The 18735-nt window shown below is 39.7% G+C and overlaps 3 protein-coding genes across 4 annotated transcripts; 2 read left to right on the top strand and 1 right to left on the bottom strand.

Moving 5' to 3' along the window:
• Nucleotides 1–161: 161 nt before the first annotated feature.
• LOC131689876 (synembryn-like) lies at nt 162–2533 on the top strand. Its single transcript, XM_058975229.1, has 3 exons — nt 162–783; nt 840–1014; nt 1067–2533. The coding sequence occupies exons 1-3, from the start codon at nt 341–343 to the stop codon at nt 2054–2056; spliced, it is 1608 nt and encodes a 535-aa protein (XP_058831212.1). The 5' UTR covers nt 162–340; the 3' UTR covers nt 2057–2533.
• Nucleotides 2534–2665: 132 nt separating this feature from the next.
• Nucleotides 2666–4239, bottom strand: LOC131689877 (NADH dehydrogenase [ubiquinone] 1 alpha subcomplex subunit 9, mitochondrial-like). The gene is made up of 3 exons (XM_058975230.1): nt 4083–4239; nt 2907–3976; nt 2666–2838 (listed from the first exon to the last, which is right to left on the bottom strand). Exons 1-3 carry the CDS (start codon nt 4120–4122, stop codon nt 2743–2745), a joined length of 1206 nt encoding a protein of 401 aa, XP_058831213.1. The 5' UTR covers nt 4123–4239; the 3' UTR covers nt 2666–2742.
• An 8414-nt stretch (nt 4240–12653) lies between these two features.
• Nucleotides 12654–17161, top strand: LOC131691551 (syntaxin-12-like). Of its 2 annotated transcripts, none has more exons than XM_058978058.1 (5): nt 12654–12829; nt 14594–14918; nt 14982–15147; nt 15210–15468; nt 15529–17161. In XM_058978058.1, the coding sequence occupies exons 2-5, from the start codon at nt 14653–14655 to the stop codon at nt 15705–15707; spliced, it is 870 nt and encodes a 289-aa protein (XP_058834041.1). In that variant the 5' UTR covers nt 12654–12829; nt 14594–14652; the 3' UTR covers nt 15708–17161. The 2 variants fall into 2 exon arrangements, with proteins under 2 accessions (XP_058834041.1, XP_058834040.1); XM_058978057.1 differs by having other exon boundaries at nt 14597–14918.
• Nucleotides 17162–18735: the final 1574 nt, after the last annotated feature.

Genomic DNA, 18735 nt, shown 5'->3' on the forward strand with positions numbered 1-18735 from the left:
GTGTAAATCCAGATAAATCTGAAAGGTGGTAGACACTCCTGGTGGTAGGTTTGGCCACCCTGTTTTCGCTATAATTCAACAACACATATGCCGATGCACAACCCTGAGTATAAATCGATTTCGATTAAACTTTGACAGCAATACAGAAACAATATAAACAAAAAGATTTATTGATTATAGTGTTACCATTATTTACAGTGTCGTATTTATTATCTGCATGTAAACTAATCTATATTGAAAATAGTTAATCCAATTAAGTTATTGATTCGTACAAATCATAATTATTGGCTACTTTCCTGTGATCCTTGCCTTCCTCTACATTCTCGTCAGCCAGATCACAATGGATACAGACACCCTGAATCGACTGCTGGACGGAGGCCACCCTCAGCTGGGTGCAGCGCTGGCACAATTCAATAAGCTCAATGCACAGGTTTTCAATTTCTCCCATCTAACAACCACTGGCCAGTGGGTTCTGCTGTGGAACAAGTTCTTTGAGTATCTGACCGTTCCAACCATGCCCTGGTTGGTACAGTGTCTAATAGGTATCAAGATTCTCAGTCGGGATAAAACCTATCTGAATGAAACGGTACACTCGGAACAGTTGGATTGCTTGCTAAATCTGGCCGGCATTGGGTCCGATAGTAATGGTACCGTGGGCGAGGATGTTCAAGTGGAGGCACTGAAATGTTTGAGTAATTTGATATTCCAAAGCAGAAAGTGCCAGGAGCTCTGTTTGACGAATGCTTCGACTGAAGGAATTTTGAGGAGGATAAGAACGTATAAGTAAGTGATGGAGGGGCAATAATGTTACGATTGAGTTTCTTATAAACTTATTTTAGGGATGGTAGTATATGCTACGATATCCAATATTTTGATATGAAGGTGTTGTTTTTGCTGACAGCTATAAACTGTGATATTCGAGCAAAAGTTCGAGAGGACCTTCATGGATTAACCTATCTTGTGGAAACATTGGATCTGTTTATGAATCAAGTGGCCGACGCAAAAGAATTTAATGTAACTAAGCATATTATTGTTTGACAACCGTTTCTAATGCGCCTTTTTGTAGGATAAAGATCTTGAATTAGTTAACGAAGTGTTGAAGGTTCTGTTCAATTTGACTGTTCGAACTCCGAACAATGCAATACCGGAGGAAGAAGAAGCTAATCAATTCCATCGATTGGCGGTCATTATCCATGATCTGTTCTTTTACCGTACGCTTAACAGAGACAAAATAACTTCTCTTCAGTCGAATATTGTTAATCTGCTCACAAGCGTTCCGGTAAGTTGTTACAATGAGTTGATCACGCCGCTGAGTCCTGACGATATGGAGAACAGGACCGTTGTGCCGTTTGAAGAAAAAAACGCATACGTGCTGCATGTTTTAGTTGAATTTCTACGAAAACACTTCCAAAAAGCTGAGAAGAAGTCCGAGCAGTACGAACTATTATCTCCGATTTTAACAGTTTTAGTTAAGGCAGTTCGAGCATCCGGTCTTAACAGACGATTTGTCCGTTCGATGATTTTGCCACCGCTGGTAAATGTTATGGAGCGACCAGAAGTAGGAACGGAGCTTCGAAATTATATTTGCTCTTTATTGACAAGTCCGTGCACACAAATTGCCGACCTTTCAGCTGAATTGCTGTTTGTACTGTGCAAGGAAAACGTAGGCCGCATGATCAAGTACACTGGCTACGGTAACGCTGCCGGTTTGTTCGCTAATCGCGGATTGCTCGGAGGTCGCCAAGGCAATACCGAACAGTACTCATCCGACTCGGAAGACAGTGACACGGAAGAGTACAAGCAAATCCAACATTCCATCAATCCGGTGCTGGGATGCTATGAACCACCAAAGCCAAACCCACTCGAAGGTATGTCCGAGGAGCAGAAGGAGTACGAAGCAATGGAACTGGTTGCCTTGATGGATCAGTTGCAACGGCAGGGCATAGTGCAGCCGTGTAAGATCGGTGACGATGGACGACCACAGCCAGTGGAGCACATTCTAGAGCTGCAGGATGAAATTCCCGAACAGCAACGGGATCATAAACGTAAAACCTAAACGACGGGCGTGCGGCTCTTTATGTCCTAGCGTACTTGTATGTTGTACTCCGTAGGTAGAATGATTTCTATAACAATGCGGACTATGCTCATATTAAGATATCAAATTAGCTGTTCATATTTCGCCAAAGAGAATTGAACAATTAGAAAATTCCGGACGAACCGTCACTCGCCAAGCGCAGATGTTCATTAAACATAAGTAAGTCGTTTACTGACGCGACGTATAATCAACAAGAAATGGGGTTTTCCGTATTTCACTTTAGAGCGTGAAGGACGGAATTGCACTTTGGTTAATGATTCAAAAATCGTGCGATATATTGAATGTATTTGGTTACAACAAGCATTTTATAACTTGTTCTCGGTAGTTGGTATAAACCCTATCTGACCGGTCCCGTAACAATCCGATATATGTGTAATGTTTGTACAACTTTCGTTATAATCATAAAAGTATAGATGCTTTTAGATGTTCGTGAAATAACGATTTTTTACTCTGGAAAGAACAGCTCCATTTTTCATATTAACAAATCCGCATTTATAATAAAAATTATCCCATAAGCAGCCAGTTGCAGAACGTTGGCAAGAGAACCCTTTCCTCCTCAAAACAATCTGATGTTAAACAAGTTTTACGGATTTATTCTGATAGATTTCAAATGTAAACGCTGAATAGTCCCAATAGCACCCCTCTCCTTAGTGAATGAACGGGGGCGGTATCGGTTTCTCAAACTCGCCCAACTCAGCATCGTAGTAAAGGGCAGCTCGATACGGTCTCAACTCCCATGGAACCTGCAAAGGTGCAAAACATGTGACTAGTGGACAATACCTAGCAAAACAAACACAAACGCTAATATTACCTGGTCCTCCATCAGCGTCAGATTGACGCCTAAATCTTCTAGCGTTGGAACCCCCTTCTCGACATCGTCAGTCACGTACTCGCGCTCCACTCGTTCGGTGTGCAGTTCGCCGACGGGGAATGACGGACAGATGAATTCTGTTAGACGGACCCTCATCATAAATGTCGGATCGTATCGTAGATCATAGCGCCGGTAGCCCCACCAGTCTTGGTCCTTACGCATCTCCCGGTGGAACCAGTCGACCAGGTCGCTTAGCTTGTATCGGCGTGGACCGACCGCTTGGTAGGTTTTGCCCTGGGTGTCCGGATCTTTGATCGCATTGATGATGCCTTGCGCAACGTCTGAACAGAAGACCGGTTGTTTGATAGTTCGCTCACCCTTATACCAAAGCGGCATGGCACGGAATTGTCTGCGCCAAATGTGCGAGTAGTAGCGCAAGAAACGATCCTCTTGACCATAGATATCCGACGGTCGGAAAATGATGGCCTCCGGAAACTCTTCACGTACCGCTAGTTCTCCGTAGTATTTCGATTTGAGAAATTTGCTGCCATCCTTTTTCAAAATTGGGGCGGGACTAGCAGTGGCATTCATGCTAGACAAATGAATGAATTTCTCTACGCCAGCTTGCTTGGCGATACGAGCTATTCGGCGGGCTCCATCCACATGAACGTCCTGGAAGGTGAAATTCTTCGTCTCCCAATCGCGACCAACTAGATTAATCACGACATTCGAATACTTGACCGCTTTGTGAATCGATTCTTCGTCGCAAAGATGGTACGGATGGAATAGTACCTGGCCCAAATCCCCGACAAGCTTAAGACGCAACGCATCATAATGGTCACCGCGGTATGGGATGATCACCTGGGACCCAATTTTTCCGAGCTTGTTACACACATAGCGTCCTAAAAATCCAGTACTGCCGAACACGGTCGCAACGATACCATTGAAACTGGACCGACCACCAGTACCACGTTTCAGCGTAGCTAAATTAGTGCTTTTAAGTTTGCGTGGTTCATCCGTGCTGTAATTGGTCTTCAGACAGACGATTCCAAGTGCTCCGGTCTGCTGCTCTGGAAGCGAAAATAGTGTCAATAGTAGTAACCTAAACAAATTACATAACATAGGAACAACCCACAGAATCGGGACCCTTGCGCACCGAACTATTATTATACTTACTGGCAAGGTTGATGCCGTTTACCAGGATTAGCGAAGCCATCGCGACCTTTCCACGATTGAGTAGGTGGCAAAAGTAATTCCTTCCTATCTCGTTCAATCTCCTCGGATGGCGAAGGAGAAAAAATTAAAACTTTTTGATTTGACAGTTTGTGCTGCATTCCTGTCATACGAGTTTGATCGATTATTATTTTAAAAACAAGCTGCTATAAAAAGCGGTTCGGACCAGGGATGCCAGATGGGGAGTCGGACAAGTCGATATAGATCTTTCATTAGGGCTTAAATCGCAAATGTAAACAAATTGCGTTTTCGCAATTATGACATTACGCGCAAAAATACTACAAGATTGATGTGAAAATTAGTTAACATCTCGACAAACATATGATTACGGCCAAAAAGCCAACGGTCAAAATCCACTTTGAATGGAAATTCCGGACAAACCGTTACACGCCAATCACAGATGTTGATAATAAACGAAAGAGAAAAGTTTTCTCTTTCATAAACTGTTGTGAACTGTGTTCGACTAGTAATGGTTTGTCTGGAATTTCCATTCAAAGTGGATTTTGACAGTTGGCTTTTAGGCCGTAATCATATGTTTGTCGAGACATGGTTTTTAGTTCGATTTATAATTAAAGAAAACTAAACGGCGAAACAAGCATTTTCTTCGAAATTTGGACTTAGGCCCTTCTTCTCATTTGGAATATAAAGGCTAAACTTACATTTTTAGACAGAACCAGGGCGTACGGGTATTATTCACAAAATTATTCTTTAAAGGGCGGTTTTATTATATAAATGATAAGCAATATCTACTATGATCATGTCTACTCGATAGTTGTTGCACATAAACATTCGAATATTTCGAAATTTTTATGAAATTTGAAGAAAAGATGCACGCGCCCTTTCATTTACATTGGGAGGTCTATACGCCCATTTGCTGAGCCCTATTAAAAAGTAAACTGTCAAGCTCGCCCATTTACCCAGCCCTACTTAGCAAGACAGAGTCAGTTTAGCCCATTTACCGCGCCCTTCTGAAAATTATGTTCACGGTTTAGCCCTTTCGCAAATGGTGGTTGCTGAAGGGCGAAATCACGACTGGAATGCAAATTGGGCGTAAGCATTTTTTTTAGTTTCTACCCACAAAAAGCACACAGGAATTAAATTCTTTGTTATATTGTCATAAGTTTTAACCAAAGATGCTTCAGGAAAAACATGGTCATAAAGTAATTTATACCTACAATAAAAACTACATTTATAAAAGCATCGCCGAATATTGAAACTGATTTTTTCCCATTTGGGTACATTGCGACTTAGGCCCTAATGAAAGATCGGTGTCGAAGTTTTCGTTTTGATTGTATTGCCTCCAGCAATGTTCAACCAGAAATGAGCCGGAATTCCGGTTGGTTCCAGGTAGTACTCCGGCTCCAGTGACACAACCTATTCTAGTTAGAATCGGTTGTGTCACTGTAGCCGGAATACTAGCTGGAGCCAACCGAAATTCCTGCTCATTTTCGGCTGAACTTTACTGGGTTGTGGCACTAAAAACTGGATTCTAACTAGAAAAACTCTAGAAAGAAAACTGCGGAGAGAAAAACAGCATTTTTTGCAACGTATGTCCCGGCATTGTATAGGCAATGTTCGATTGGATTCGTTTCTTGACAGCTAAACGCGAATCCAATCGATTCAAAATGAAGTTTCCGCAGTTCTCTTTCTAGAGTTTTTCTAATTCTAACCGCGCTGATTAATTATTCTTCTCATAGACTGGTTAGTTCAACTGGTCTGCCTATGAAAGTACCATCTCTATCACTTGAAATACACGTGTTTTGACAGCTCGCAGTTTTCAGCAGCAGTTTGATCACTCGCACTTTGAAAGTGCGGAGTCCAGGTTATTCCTGAAATTTCTGAAAAACCGCCAACGACCGAACAGTTCCCAGCAGTGAAAGAAAAAATCTCTTGTGATTGGAGAGTAACGGTTTATCCGAAATTTCCACTCAAAGTTAATTTTGACAGTTGGCTTTTATGCCCTATTCCATTGTATGTCCAGAAATAAAACTAATTATTTTTAACGCCTAACATCCTCCTCATATATCATGCATATGTTTTGTTGAATTGGGTCATAAGGCCATAAGCAGTTTTCGATTTTTTCCGATGCAGCTGATGTTAAAGATACGTATTTGCAATCATCGTCAAGGGAAAAACAATAGAGGAGCCTACATAAGTACTGAACTATTTGTTACCGAAGCTATCAAGACGCTTAGAGATACTTAATTTCACAGTTATGTGTCCAACAAAAAAAACACCTTTAACAGGCCAACGAGGGTACCCGAGTACCCACAAATTGAAATGCTCATAACTATGGCGTCCTTTAAGCGATTTGGACACTTTTAGATGTTTTGGATTCAGGAACTCGTCCACTTTTTGATTCTGTACAATAGAACCGGAATAATGGATCTGGTTTTTGGTAATCCGGATTTTCGGGAGTAATATTCCAGTACTAGGATATGATTTGTAAATTTTAATTTAATGTACTAGCAATATGAGTATCAAAAATCTTCAAATTGTCTCGGAAGTCTGTTTTTTATTGTTACAGGACCCCATGGCAGTTTGAAAAATGGAATTGGAATGGAATGGCCACTCACGGCCCCACGGGAACCTGCTCCAGAATGTCCGTTCCGGGGTCAAATCACCAAATGGTTCCAAAAACACGAGATACAGCCTACTGATGCAATTCCAAGAGTTTTGATACTCTTATTGCTAGTATTCCATTGAAGCTCGCAAATAGTACCCCAGCACTGGAACCTGCTTCCGGAAAACCGGATTCCCGGGAACCGAATAAAGTAACCTGATTCAATTTTCCCAAGTCCAAAAGTGGATGAGTTCCTGAATCCAAAACGGCCAAAAGTATCGAAATCGGTTGGATATTACCTTAGTTACGGGCATTTTAGTTTTGTGTGTACCCGGGTACCCACGTCGGCCTGTTACGTAGTAAACAAATTCAGGAGCCCCTCCTCACTCCCACCCTTACTATATCAACAATATTATTAACCCAAAAGTCTGACTTAGTGAAGTTCTAGGATGTCACAAAGTTTAAATATCCAGCTATGGATAAAACATAGGAATTTAATTAATTGAAACTTAAAAAGGTACCCGGGTACCGCGTCGGACACACACCGGTTAAAACTAAGTGTAGTTAAATCTGCTGTCATACCATTCCCAAGTAGCTTAATGCTTATGGCATTAAGCCACTGCACAATATTGGCTATCCAGCTGTTTACGTGCCATAATGGCGGTATAAATTGTTCAGTTCGAAATACGTTTAATGGCCCTTTTTTGACAATAATCGATTACGTCAACCGTCCAGTGAGATTAAGTCATCTTACGTTAGTCCAATGCGTTGGATGTTTATTCAATGAACGCCCGACATCTTCAACTGGGCGTTGCTGTCATGCTGGCGTAAACGATCATTGTCAAAAAAGGGCAATTAAACGTATTACGAACTGAACAATTTAGACCACCATTATGGCACGTAAAAAGCTGGATACATTTGCACTAATATTGAATTGAAACTCCATTATAGCATTAACAATACAATAAAGGGTTAGCATCATTAATGCATACATTATAGGTTGCGATTTGCCCACTACTCGGGTTCTGATTGCCCGGCGACCTTTCTTATCAGGGCGGCATATAGGCGCCTCTACTGAAATTTCGGCTTTTCGTATGTAAAGAAAAAAGAGTATACAAACAAAATAAAGGGTAGGTTTCGGCAATGCAGTATTAAACGAATTGCGTTGATTGATTATCTTCGTCGACGTTTCGACCCTTGGCTTGGGTCTTCTTCAAGGGTCGAAATGTCGGCGAAGATAACAAACAATCAACGCAATTCGTTTATGACTGCATTGCCGAAACCTACCTTAGATTCCACAAAGTCCAGTCGAAACATTCACACCAAACAAAACAAAATAAATAAATAAATAAATTAACTAAGCTGAAAGCCTCTAAAATAAAGATATAAAAACAAAAATTAATTAATAAATTTTACCGTATTTATTTCCTCCAATTCTCCACTTCACTGCTGCTGTTGACTCACTGCTGCGGGCGGAAAGGCGGGAGGTCTCGTCCGACCAGCCGGGACAACAACGGCCGAGTTCTCCCGGAATTACTGCTGGCTGCTCCGGCAGCTGTCCTTTGCGATTAGTTAGGGAGGCGGGCAAGGCTCTTTTGTAGGAACCTCCCTAGCGACCGGCCGAATAATCGCTGGGCCCACTCACTCTCCGTGAATGGCTCAGGTAGACACCGCAGTGACCTACCTCAGGTGGATGCGCTGTCCAACATGCTTCGCTCTCTTTGACGATTAGTAGTGGAAGAGAGCAAGGCTCATTCGGCTGATCCTCCACTGTGCGTGCGGCTTGGCATCTTCAGGGTCCTTTATAATTAGCCGGGGAAGCGAGTAGTTCCTTACAACGATTGGCTTCCCTAATCGGCTTACCGACACCAGAACATAGTCCCCGAACCACGGGCCGCCACTTTTGCGGGAATTTGCTTCCGCACACACGCGTTACATTAGCGGGCTGGATTTTTCCAACAATGAATTGTTCACCACCGAAAACAAAACTGGCCTGCACAGCAACGTGGTCCGAAACTAAACGACTCACCCACCGTTTCGCGAATTCAGCACACTTTTCGACAGCAAGGGAGCATTGTGCACTAAAACACTTAACACGTTATCATGTGGAAATCTATATGTTGCTTATTCACAAATGTATAACAAAAATTACACCTATCTGAACTAACAAAATCGTTCACAAACAAAAAAATAAACAAAATTTTACGCAAAAAGTGAACGATCATATGGAACAGCTGTGAGCATAATTTACTTGAACAAATACACTATATTTCCACGCAGTGCGAAATTGTTACCCTGACAGGTTACAACATGCACAGCCGAAATATAGCAATATCGCTTGCTAGGTATATGTATAAAAAGCTGGTACAAGGTGTACATGCTTCAAGGATCTTTAAAGCATGTATGCTTTACATATGCATTTAATGTCACTATATAACAAATATAAAGCCGATATAATGCTATATGTGGGTTTATTCGTTATGCCACTTCTCTTGAAGATTATATTCGGCATATTTCATTTCATTCGAACATATGAAATATAGCCTAGAAAGCAAACGAGGGACGAGGCAAGGTACCTCGAATCAATATTGCTGTTCAACTAAAACCTGATACAGTAGATTTACATTAAATTCTACTGTTTTAAAGAAAAAAATGTATGGAAGAAATCGTTTTTTTTAATGTTATGATACTTAACCAACCCCCTTTTTGACGTAGGTCCAATTTTAAACGCATATAATTCAGCCATCTAACGATTAATTTTCAAATTTTTTGCACAAATCGCCCCGACATACTTCTAAGAATAGATTCCAATAGATAAACCCAAAGATTTTTGATAACATAGCATTAAAAAATTAAATAATATACAACCTAGTCAAAATATCGCGCATTAACACACAGAAGATAGCGCTTCCCAAGCCCTGTACGACGAATTGGTGTACCTAGCGCGCAACGCTTCTGTGAATGACGTCATCATCGACTATTTAAAGAACGGACTTGGCCAGACACGCTCAGTTCCCTGTTGAACGGCTGGCGAAGCAGATCACTGCGCTGTGTTTTTTACAGCCAGTGTAGCTGAGCTAGAAGTCCGTTACACTGGCTGTGGAGGGACGCTACCACAGACAAACAGACATAACACATTGAACAAAAATCCAATATTTCTATCACATTTTTTTAAAGCATTCTTACTAGCCACTAGCGCTATCTATCGTGATTCCTGCTCAACTTCTTTGCTCACCTCATCGAAGATAGCGACGCTGGTTTCGTCACCTTTGGCAGGTAAAAGCTTCTCGACGAAAGTTTGTTTGTTTAAAAGCATTTGACATAATAACTATGCTATGATATAAGTTGATTAGTTAAATTCAAATGCATGTTTATATAAATGTAAATAGATGTTTATTTATGTTTAAATCAAGTTATACAATAAAAAATGCGGGAAAATGTTAAACACCTAAGACAACTTTATTCGGGCAAATTGATACGAATTCCTTTCCTTTCTTGTCGGTAAAGTTCGTTTCGATCGTATTTTTTGTTTTAATTCAGTTTATCAACCAACACATCGTAACATTGCTGACAGACGTACGCTTCATACTGATTGAAACTGAGGTACTGCTTTAACCGTATTTTCACATTCTGCCGATTTTGCTATATGAACTTTTTAAATTTTTGCTTAAACACGGTGAATGCTTGGAATCCTATATTGTAGAGTACGGTGCTCGGAAGCGTTGTTGCGTTTTTTATCGTGCAGAAAATATACAGTGAGCTGTTCTTATCTACCTCGCCGAGTTCAATATAGAGGTGTTTGCGACATTTTTTGTGCTGAATATTTGCAGAAGCAGCACCTTCCCGTAATCTAAAATAGCAGGAGTTGATCACTGTTAATTTAATCTAACGAATCTAGCTTACCATTGTCGAGGATGTGAAGCATTTTTGTACGCTAGCGACTGGAAGTGATCGGAACATAATAAACGATTTTTTACATATTGAATTCCTTCGAGATTGAACCGTTCCAACAGTTCGTCCGAGCGACAAGGTTGCACCTAATGCGCACAGCTGAAAACAAGCCTATTGTCTTATGGAACATTAGCAAAACTATATATAAATTACCTACATTTGTGGATTGCGTGGAAACCGGAAAAACGATTTTCCAATTGTTGCACCTTCTCTGTTTGACACATCATGAACTCGTACCGGCGACCCATTTTTACAAAGTTATTTACCCGACTACTACGTTCAAGCTTCTAAGAATGCACCGTAGCGTCACCACACAAAATGTGGCGTTCCTGCACACCAACATATTTCAAAAATTATTGTTTTCAACATGGGCGATGGTGAATTTCAGAGTGTTATGTCTGTTTGTCTGTGACGCTACCCTGTGTCGTCCAACAGGCGACCGCTCCAACTGCTTCCTAAATGCCGCTGTAATTTTGCCAGTAAATTTTTGGTTTAACTAGCACATGTATTTGCTATTTGCGCTTGAAATTAAGTAATGTGGTGGCAGTAATAAGCTTCCCATTTTGGTTTGAACGCAAGGACAGTTTTTAAAACAGGATATGATTAATTAGTTTAGCTCATCCAAGCAATTTTATCAATTCTGTAATTCAAAAGAAATTTTACGGAACTTGGTGAATTTGGCCCCACTTGCAACTGGTATAATCAACCTGCACAAAGTGTTCCATAACGTAGGGCTGTTTTTTGGAACAAAATGTGTTTTCATTCAGCCCTTCGCTATGCAAAATCACGATATTATGACAGATGGACTAAGCGCGGCCGTTCCTTTCAATCGGGAAAGGCCGCGTGGAATTTTAATAACTAATAAGTGAATGAGATATTACGATCACCTTATATGTTTCTTGTTAGACATGTTTTGTACATATCTGGTAAAAATACTTCGTCATAAACACATTTTTTCAAACATGATTCTTGATTTCTAAACATGTCCAAAAATGAGACATGTTTATAGCGAGTGGGTAAAATGATCATGTGGCGGTGTTAAAATGAACAGCTTCTGATGACCTGCAAAATGTCCTGTATGTATGCAATGCGCAGCGTTGTAAAGCATTTTCCGATCAATGATATCAGCAAATCATGAGCTTTGCACACAGGGCATTTTGCAGGCAAAAAAATGGGCACGGAAGAATTGAATTTTCATGACGTAATATTAACCATTTTACAATCCTGTGGCATCGAAACACATCTACAAACTTGGGGTTATCCATGGGTGGGTGGAATTTTAAGGTCTGTTTGAGATCAACTAGAAAGCTTGGTCTATACATGAGATGTGATTATATTGTCTAAAATTTGATTTTTCTTCACCGGTCCGGGTGTTTTTCCCACACATTAAGTACTAAAATAAATATTTTACATTAAGTAGTATAGTCCTACGTCTACAGTTCGTGCAACCCCATAGGGATGCCCCTTGTAGTTTTTACTGTAAAAGTTGATTTTACATTGAAATTTATTGCCTATCCCGAGATAAATTAGCGTTTCGTCGATTTGTTGCTATATGTGACACAAATGTGTGCGAACGAAACAAAAAAAAACGTCAAACCGTTTTTTCGCATGCACTAATGCAAAGTGAACATGCGCGTAATTCGGCGCACGGTTTGGTGGCACATGGCTGAAAAGTCTCGATGTGGATTTTAGAAAAGATTCGCAATATTGTAGAAACGATTGTTGTTGTTATTATTTTTGTATTGTAGCATAACACTAGAATTTACGGTAAATTATTGTAGAACTGCTGCACCGTCTCAATGCATATCATGGTTTAGCTACTGTACATTTCTATTCGGGATAGATTATTACGAACAAGATTATTCTGGGCGCCATTATGGCACGTAAAAAGCTGAAGTTTTTTGCTCAGTGTGCCAAAGCTATAAACTCAAGTCGGAATTGGGTATCAAATTACCTGATCACGAGTGCTTCATTTCAACCGTGTATAGTTAGTGTTTTTGTTGTTCAAAAAATGACAGCTGTGATACGACGACAAAGTGATTCACTTGGGTGTACTGAAGCTTGAAATTCCAGTTTTTGCATAAATTTGACCATTTTTCAGGTCCGCATCGTTTGATTTGATAATCGCTAGAAAGTGGTGTGTATTTTGTTAATTGAACACGTAAAGTTGCTACATGTAAGTATGCAAATATGACTAGTTTTTTGTGTAAAGAAAACCTACTGTTGCACAGGGTTCTAATTCGTCAAATCCGTTCTGACTCATTCATCGTTTATCGTCATACATACTATATAGGAAGGTTTCATTGATGAAATTAGTAGAACAACACTGATAACATTGGGAATAACTTTTTGTCCCTTGTAATTCAATAGTAATTCTTCAAAAGGGCTAATGAGACTTTTGTAAACAAACTTATTTCGCTCATTATTCCGCTACCGAGTTGAATTTCATGAAAAATACACATGAATCAACATCTTTATCCTTGGTAGAATCAATTTCAAATGTTTTCTGTGTTGAAATGATAACAAATTAGGAGAAATCAGCAGAACAAAAGTTTGTTTACAAATCTTATTAGCCCTATTCAAATGTTGATATGGAATTGTGGTATCCATGAATTCACTTCTAATGTGAGTCAAACAAAACGCTTCCTTGATCTGATGTACAGTGTAAACCAACATATTTTAAATTATTAAAATTACAAAATACTGTATATACTACAAGGTAGTAGTAAATACTGAATCTAAGCTTTATCAACTAAAGCAACAATTAAAAAAAATTTGTGGAAGCGGGTTGCGGTATGTAGATTGTCCTTAGTCTGGTGTGACTAGAGTAGACAACCATACTTGGCAAGATGCAGCCTATAATATAGTATTATATCGCGTTAGCGCCAGCCAGAGCGGTTGGTCGGTGTAAATAGATTCGTAGCACTAATAAAACTTAACAACTGTCATCCAGATTTGGAATTTCAGCAATGTTGATGTCCATATTGATAGGTTGGTGTTTATAATATATGCATATTATTGCATTTGGACTACATTTTTCATGTCCACCTATTGTCTAGCAGGGCATTTTCTATTGAAATGCAAGACGTTAAAATAGATCACGCAATTTTATACTACCTTCAAAATAAAATTGTTTTTTTTTTCTTAAAAATTGCTGTGGGTTCAACGTGTTTTATTCCTCTCATCAGTATCTAGCAGCCGTCTTGACTATACGAGGTGTTTGTGTTTTTGGCACGCTATATGGCGATCAAGGTGGTTATCACATGCTGATGAGATGATTTCAAAACTTTAAGCACAATTTATTGAAGTAGGTGATGTGCCCTATTTCATCAACGGTTTGCTTCTGAGTTCTGATTCCTCCTTTAGGAGAGATGGAGTGTTTGGCGATTTGTATCCAAAGATGAACCAAGATTATCAGTGCCATTCCAATACAAACGAACAAACAACCTCTCATATCGATAAACATGAGTGGCTCGTTCGAAATGATGCTTGCAAAAAATTCTTACTTAATTTGGATACCTAATATTGATTGGCCAGATTGATTCGTACTAGATGCGGGTAATTCCTCCGCTCATCAGAAGTGGCCAATAAACTAAAAGAGAATTCGTCCGTCAATTATAAAGAATTTTATTTGGATCATTCACTTGCACACACGTACACAGTCTGGGTTAAACAGTCCAATTTTTGTGTGACTGCATAACCCTTCTTGTATGACAAAGACAAAGCCAACGGAAGACGCTTAATCTCTCTCTTCTCATCCCACTTTCACTTCTCTTTGCCGTCAATCGTAAACTTATCTCAAATTTACTCGCCTATCTCTTAACAGTAGACAGCGCTTCACCATTCAGTCTGATTTTCATTTTAGTCAACTTACAATTCAATCCTTCTGAATAAAGTTCGCAACATTTTTTTTTCAATTTCTCTTATCGGTGTACTATAGTAGTGCCTGCGTAATACAAGTCAGGCGGCTGAGAGTGCAAACCTGCAGCTCCCCAACTGATGTCACGCGAAGGAACAGGATTGTCTCGCAGCGGCAGTGCCAGTGGGCCACGCGATTACGGAGCGACTAGTAGCAGTGCGGTGACCAGCATGCCAGCGGCAGCGGATGCCAGTAATTTCGGCGGCTTCAGCCCGACCGAGTTCATCTCGCTGAGTGAGTCCATAGCGGCCAACACGATCTTTGTGAAGCAAAGCTGGCAGTTTCTGGAGAAGGCTAACCGTACCGTGGGCACCCAGAAGGATAATCAAACGTTGCGGGATAAAGTGTAAGTGGGCCGTAATTCATATTTGGTTTTATGTTGATTAATTGTAAATTTTTGTTGTTTTAGCCACGAAATACAAACTGGAACGAATCAAAGGATATCCACCACCAGCAAAGATTTGCAGCGGCTGACGATAGTCGTGCGCAGAGGTGATAAGCAGCAGAAGCTACAGGTCGAGAAGTTGACATCGGATTTCACACATGTAGTACAAATGTACTACAAAAACCAGCAGGTACGATATTTTTATAGTTGGTCGATTGCAATGTTTACATCTCACTATTACTTTATCCTTAGGTCATAGCGGCAAAAATGAAGCAAGTTCTACTGGTTAACGCCTCCCAACAGGATGATCTTAACGCGTCCGGTTTTGGCGACAGTCAGGAACAGCTTCACCAGCGGCAACAGCAACAGCTACAGCAGAGTCTTCAGTTCGAGCAGGACATGCTGCTGGAGCGGGAGATGCGATTCCGTCAGATTGAAGCTGATGTGTTGGACGTGAATCAGATTATGGCAGAATTGAGCAGTCTTACCAATTTGCAGGGGGAAGTTGTTGGTAGGATCATTTGAAAGACATTGACATTCCAAATACTGATGCGTTCAATTACATTTTCAGACACCATCGAGAATACAATAGAACACACGGTGACGAATGTGGAATCCGGTGCAACGGAGCTAGCCAAGGCGGCTGAATATCAGAACAAATACCGCCGCAAGGTCATCTACTTGCTAATACTAGCTGTGATATTGGGCTTGATAGTAACGGGAATAATCGTCTCTCGGCTCAAGAGCTAAATGGCCGACGATCAGTACTTGTTTCTGTTTCATTCATCGTGCAGTATGCACATAAGTTATTTTATCAATCTATAATATTTGTTCACAAAAGGGACACAATTTTGTTGTTAAATATAAATCTAGGTAAAATATTATTTTCCAAAAAACTAGTATAATATGTAGTTCGACTAAAATCTGTTATGCATATTTCTCTTTGGTTTCTAACAAGAAGCAAATAAGATCCGCCATCAACCATATGCTGTTTTGAGTCTCTCGCGATGCAACTCACATTAACGATACGCAGTCCAATGTTTTTGTACGTTTGAATAATCAAATTTAAACATTTCTTGAGATTAACCATCAGAAAGGCAAGCTGAAATCGTGACTTAAAGAAGCATCACTCCTAAGACCCAGTGAAATCAAAAGTCTTTTTTTCTATCCTTTTATCAGAGAGAGAATTAAAAAAACCGAAACCGCTCGATCATTACTATTTTTTTAACTAAAAGTTTAAACATTCAAACCAGAGAATTGAACCCAGGCGGGCTTTCGATACCCATTGCCTCTCTTTATCCTCACTTATCTGATAAACCGGGTTTACCAGTGCATTAAGGAAGGACAGAGAAAGGGTAAAATTCGCAAACGAAAAAAGCAGTTTTTTTCACACCGTATGTCAGATCATAAAAATCAATCCGCAGTACTGTAACAACGTTCTACATACGCTGATTGATTTTTATGAAGATCTGACATACGGTGTGGAAAAAACTGCTTTTTTCGTTTGCGAATTTTGTGCATTCTCTGTCCAACCTTAAAGCTGGTTTAAAAATAAAATGAGTGTGGAGAAATCAGCCATAACAGTGTAACTTGTCCCAATCCCATTTACTGGGTCAACTATGGAATAAGCCGACTTCTGTGGCTTAATTTACTGTCAACAAACACCGATAAAATCAAGTAACGATCTTTTTGTGTTCTTCTATGTAAAAAAAATTATTGCAGGTCATTCTGATACTTTAGAATTTAGGAAAAAAGTCTCATTCAGAATGTTGAGCCTTGTCGATGTATGTTATCAGATAATAAGTTTCCATTTCATTAGGTGACCCCTTGAAAGACATTCAGCGTTTGCTTAGCAACATATTACTAGTTTTTAATAATTGGGTAGGTGGTCAACAGCTATGAATATATCTTCAAAAATCGTGACAAATATTAGCGTGACGAATGAAAATTAATTTAGAGTCAGGTTAATAAAAATAAAAAAAGTTACAAATAGTGGTTATGACGAAGCTTAATGTTATATTACATATTACACAAATGCGAACATATTTTGATTCGACAAATCAATAATCATCTAGACACATATACCTATTTAAATTTAAATATGTATTGTAATGATAGAAATCGACTTGAACATTGAATAAATATCATTATGCAACTGATCACGTTGATTCTAATGAATCACACATTTCAGCCGCGCAGAAGTATTTATGTTACTGTCGATTTGTTTATTTGTTGTATCAACATCAACAGATCCCTTGGCCGCAATGGTGGTTCATAGTCTAGTTTAAACTAAGGATGGACAAAAACTTATTTTTAATTGCATTTCTAGTCCAGTGGAAGTCAAATTCTGTGGTAACTCTATTGAAAACTCGCTGAAATCCGTGTACACTGGCGCCCAACCAAATCGAGCCATTATTATTGCTTGGAAATTTTTCTACACAATTGAGCATTACTACACGTTTGCATACCTTTTAGTATAGTAACATGGAGCATTTGACCGATGAAGAACTCAACTACGAGTTACCCTTGCGTTATATCAATCAATTAGGCACAGCTACTCGGAGAATTAAGGAAGTTAAGCTGAAGGTCTTAATCCATTAAGAACTCTTAAACAACCTATATGCCGCATGCTATGAATGCAGACTAACGTTCCTGATGCGATCGTCTTTAATCCGTCCCAAAGTTTTTAGAAGAAGAGAACTTAAGCTGATAGGCCGAAAACCCTTGGCTTCTTCATAGCTTGAGTACCTAAAAGGGACTGCCATTCCCCGTTACCTCTCAATCAACTGTGCCTTCTGTCGTTCATTAGAATTCAATCACATGCCACTTTTTTCGAATAGAAACACACGCAGTTCTTGCTACACCACCTTCAGCGAAAATTTCATGCTGTTGTTGAAAAAATCGGCAATACTGAATTGAGCGCGTTAGACGAAATATTTTAAAATCGTCTGTGCAGAACCAGCAAGGAATTTTCAGCACTAAACACACGTCATTGAAGTACCCGGATCAAACGAACATCCGTTTGATCCGAGAGAATAGGCAGAACAAAAATTGTTTAAGCCATTATCCAGCTAAATTGTTTGTTGGGTATTGCAGAAACATCAACGGTCCCAAGTATTTTCCCTGCGCTATGATACATGATACAGTAATGTTTCGATAATAACACGCTTATATATCCATGTATACATGTATCTGTGTCCTTACAATGTTGAAAAGACACGATATGGTTGATATAAATATGATATTTGGTCGGTGTTAAATCAGACCGAACTAAGTGACATTGTATTGATTTCGAGAAAAATGGGTTTAAAATTTTTAATCGCACAGCCCGCGAACAACTCCTTTTCCTGACAGCTCCCATATATTGAACTCAAACAAATTTTGTGGTGCACGCTCGTATAATATAACTCAGTGAATAACAACCGTAGTTACTCAGAGACTGAGTAGTAAAGATTAGAAAAACTCTAGTAAGAGAACTGCGGAGAGAAAAACAGCATTTTTGGCAACGTATGCCCCGGCATTGTATGGCAACACGTCCAATGTTATAAGGATAGGCAATGTTCGATTGGATTCGTTTTTTGACAGCTAAACGCGAATCCAATCGATCCAAAATGGAGTCTCCGCAGTTCTCTTTCTAGAGTTTTTCTAGTAAAGATCAGAATAATCGTATGATTCCTGACCAACGTCTGATCATTGTTCGGAACATTGGACAGATCTATGCGATTTTCTTTCTGCATGTTACTCATTTAGCGGGTTTTCCACCTTTTAATCGAATTAA

The sequence above is a fragment of the Topomyia yanbarensis genome, chromosome 3 (assembly GCF_030247195.1).
Source record: "Topomyia yanbarensis strain Yona2022 chromosome 3, ASM3024719v1, whole genome shotgun sequence".
Classification (NCBI taxonomy): domain Eukaryota; kingdom Metazoa; phylum Arthropoda; class Insecta; order Diptera; family Culicidae; genus Topomyia; species Topomyia yanbarensis.

Coding starts and splice junctions, on each gene's coding strand:
- LOC131689876 (XM_058975229.1), top strand. CDS start 341: ATGGATACAGACACCCTGAATCGACTGCTGGACGGAGGCCACCCTCAG. Junction 784..839: donor AGGAGGATAAGAACGTATAA/GTAAGTGATGGA, acceptor AACTTATTTTAG/GGATGGTAGTATATGCTACG. Junction 1,015..1,066: donor CCGACGCAAAAGAATTTAAT/GTAACTAAGCAT, acceptor GCCTTTTTGTAG/GATAAAGATCTTGAATTAGT.
- LOC131689877 (XM_058975230.1), bottom strand. CDS start 4,122: ATGGCTTCGCTAATCCTGGTAAACGGCATCAACCTTGCCA. Junction 3,977..4,082: donor AAACGGCATCAACCTTGCCA/GTAAGTATAATA, acceptor TTTCGCTTCCAG/AGCAGCAGACCGGAGCACTT. Junction 2,839..2,906: donor TGACGCTGATGGAGGACCAG/GTAATATTAGCG, acceptor GCACCTTTGCAG/GTTCCATGGGAGTTGAGACC.
- LOC131691551 (XM_058978058.1), top strand. CDS start 14,653: ATGTCACGCGAAGGAACAGGATTGTCTCGCAGCGGCAGTGCCAGTGGG. Junction 14,919..14,981: donor CAAACGTTGCGGGATAAAGT/GTAAGTGGGCCG, acceptor TTGTTGTTTTAG/CCACGAAATACAAACTGGAA. Junction 15,148..15,209: donor TGTACTACAAAAACCAGCAG/GTACGATATTTT, acceptor CTTTATCCTTAG/GTCATAGCGGCAAAAATGAA.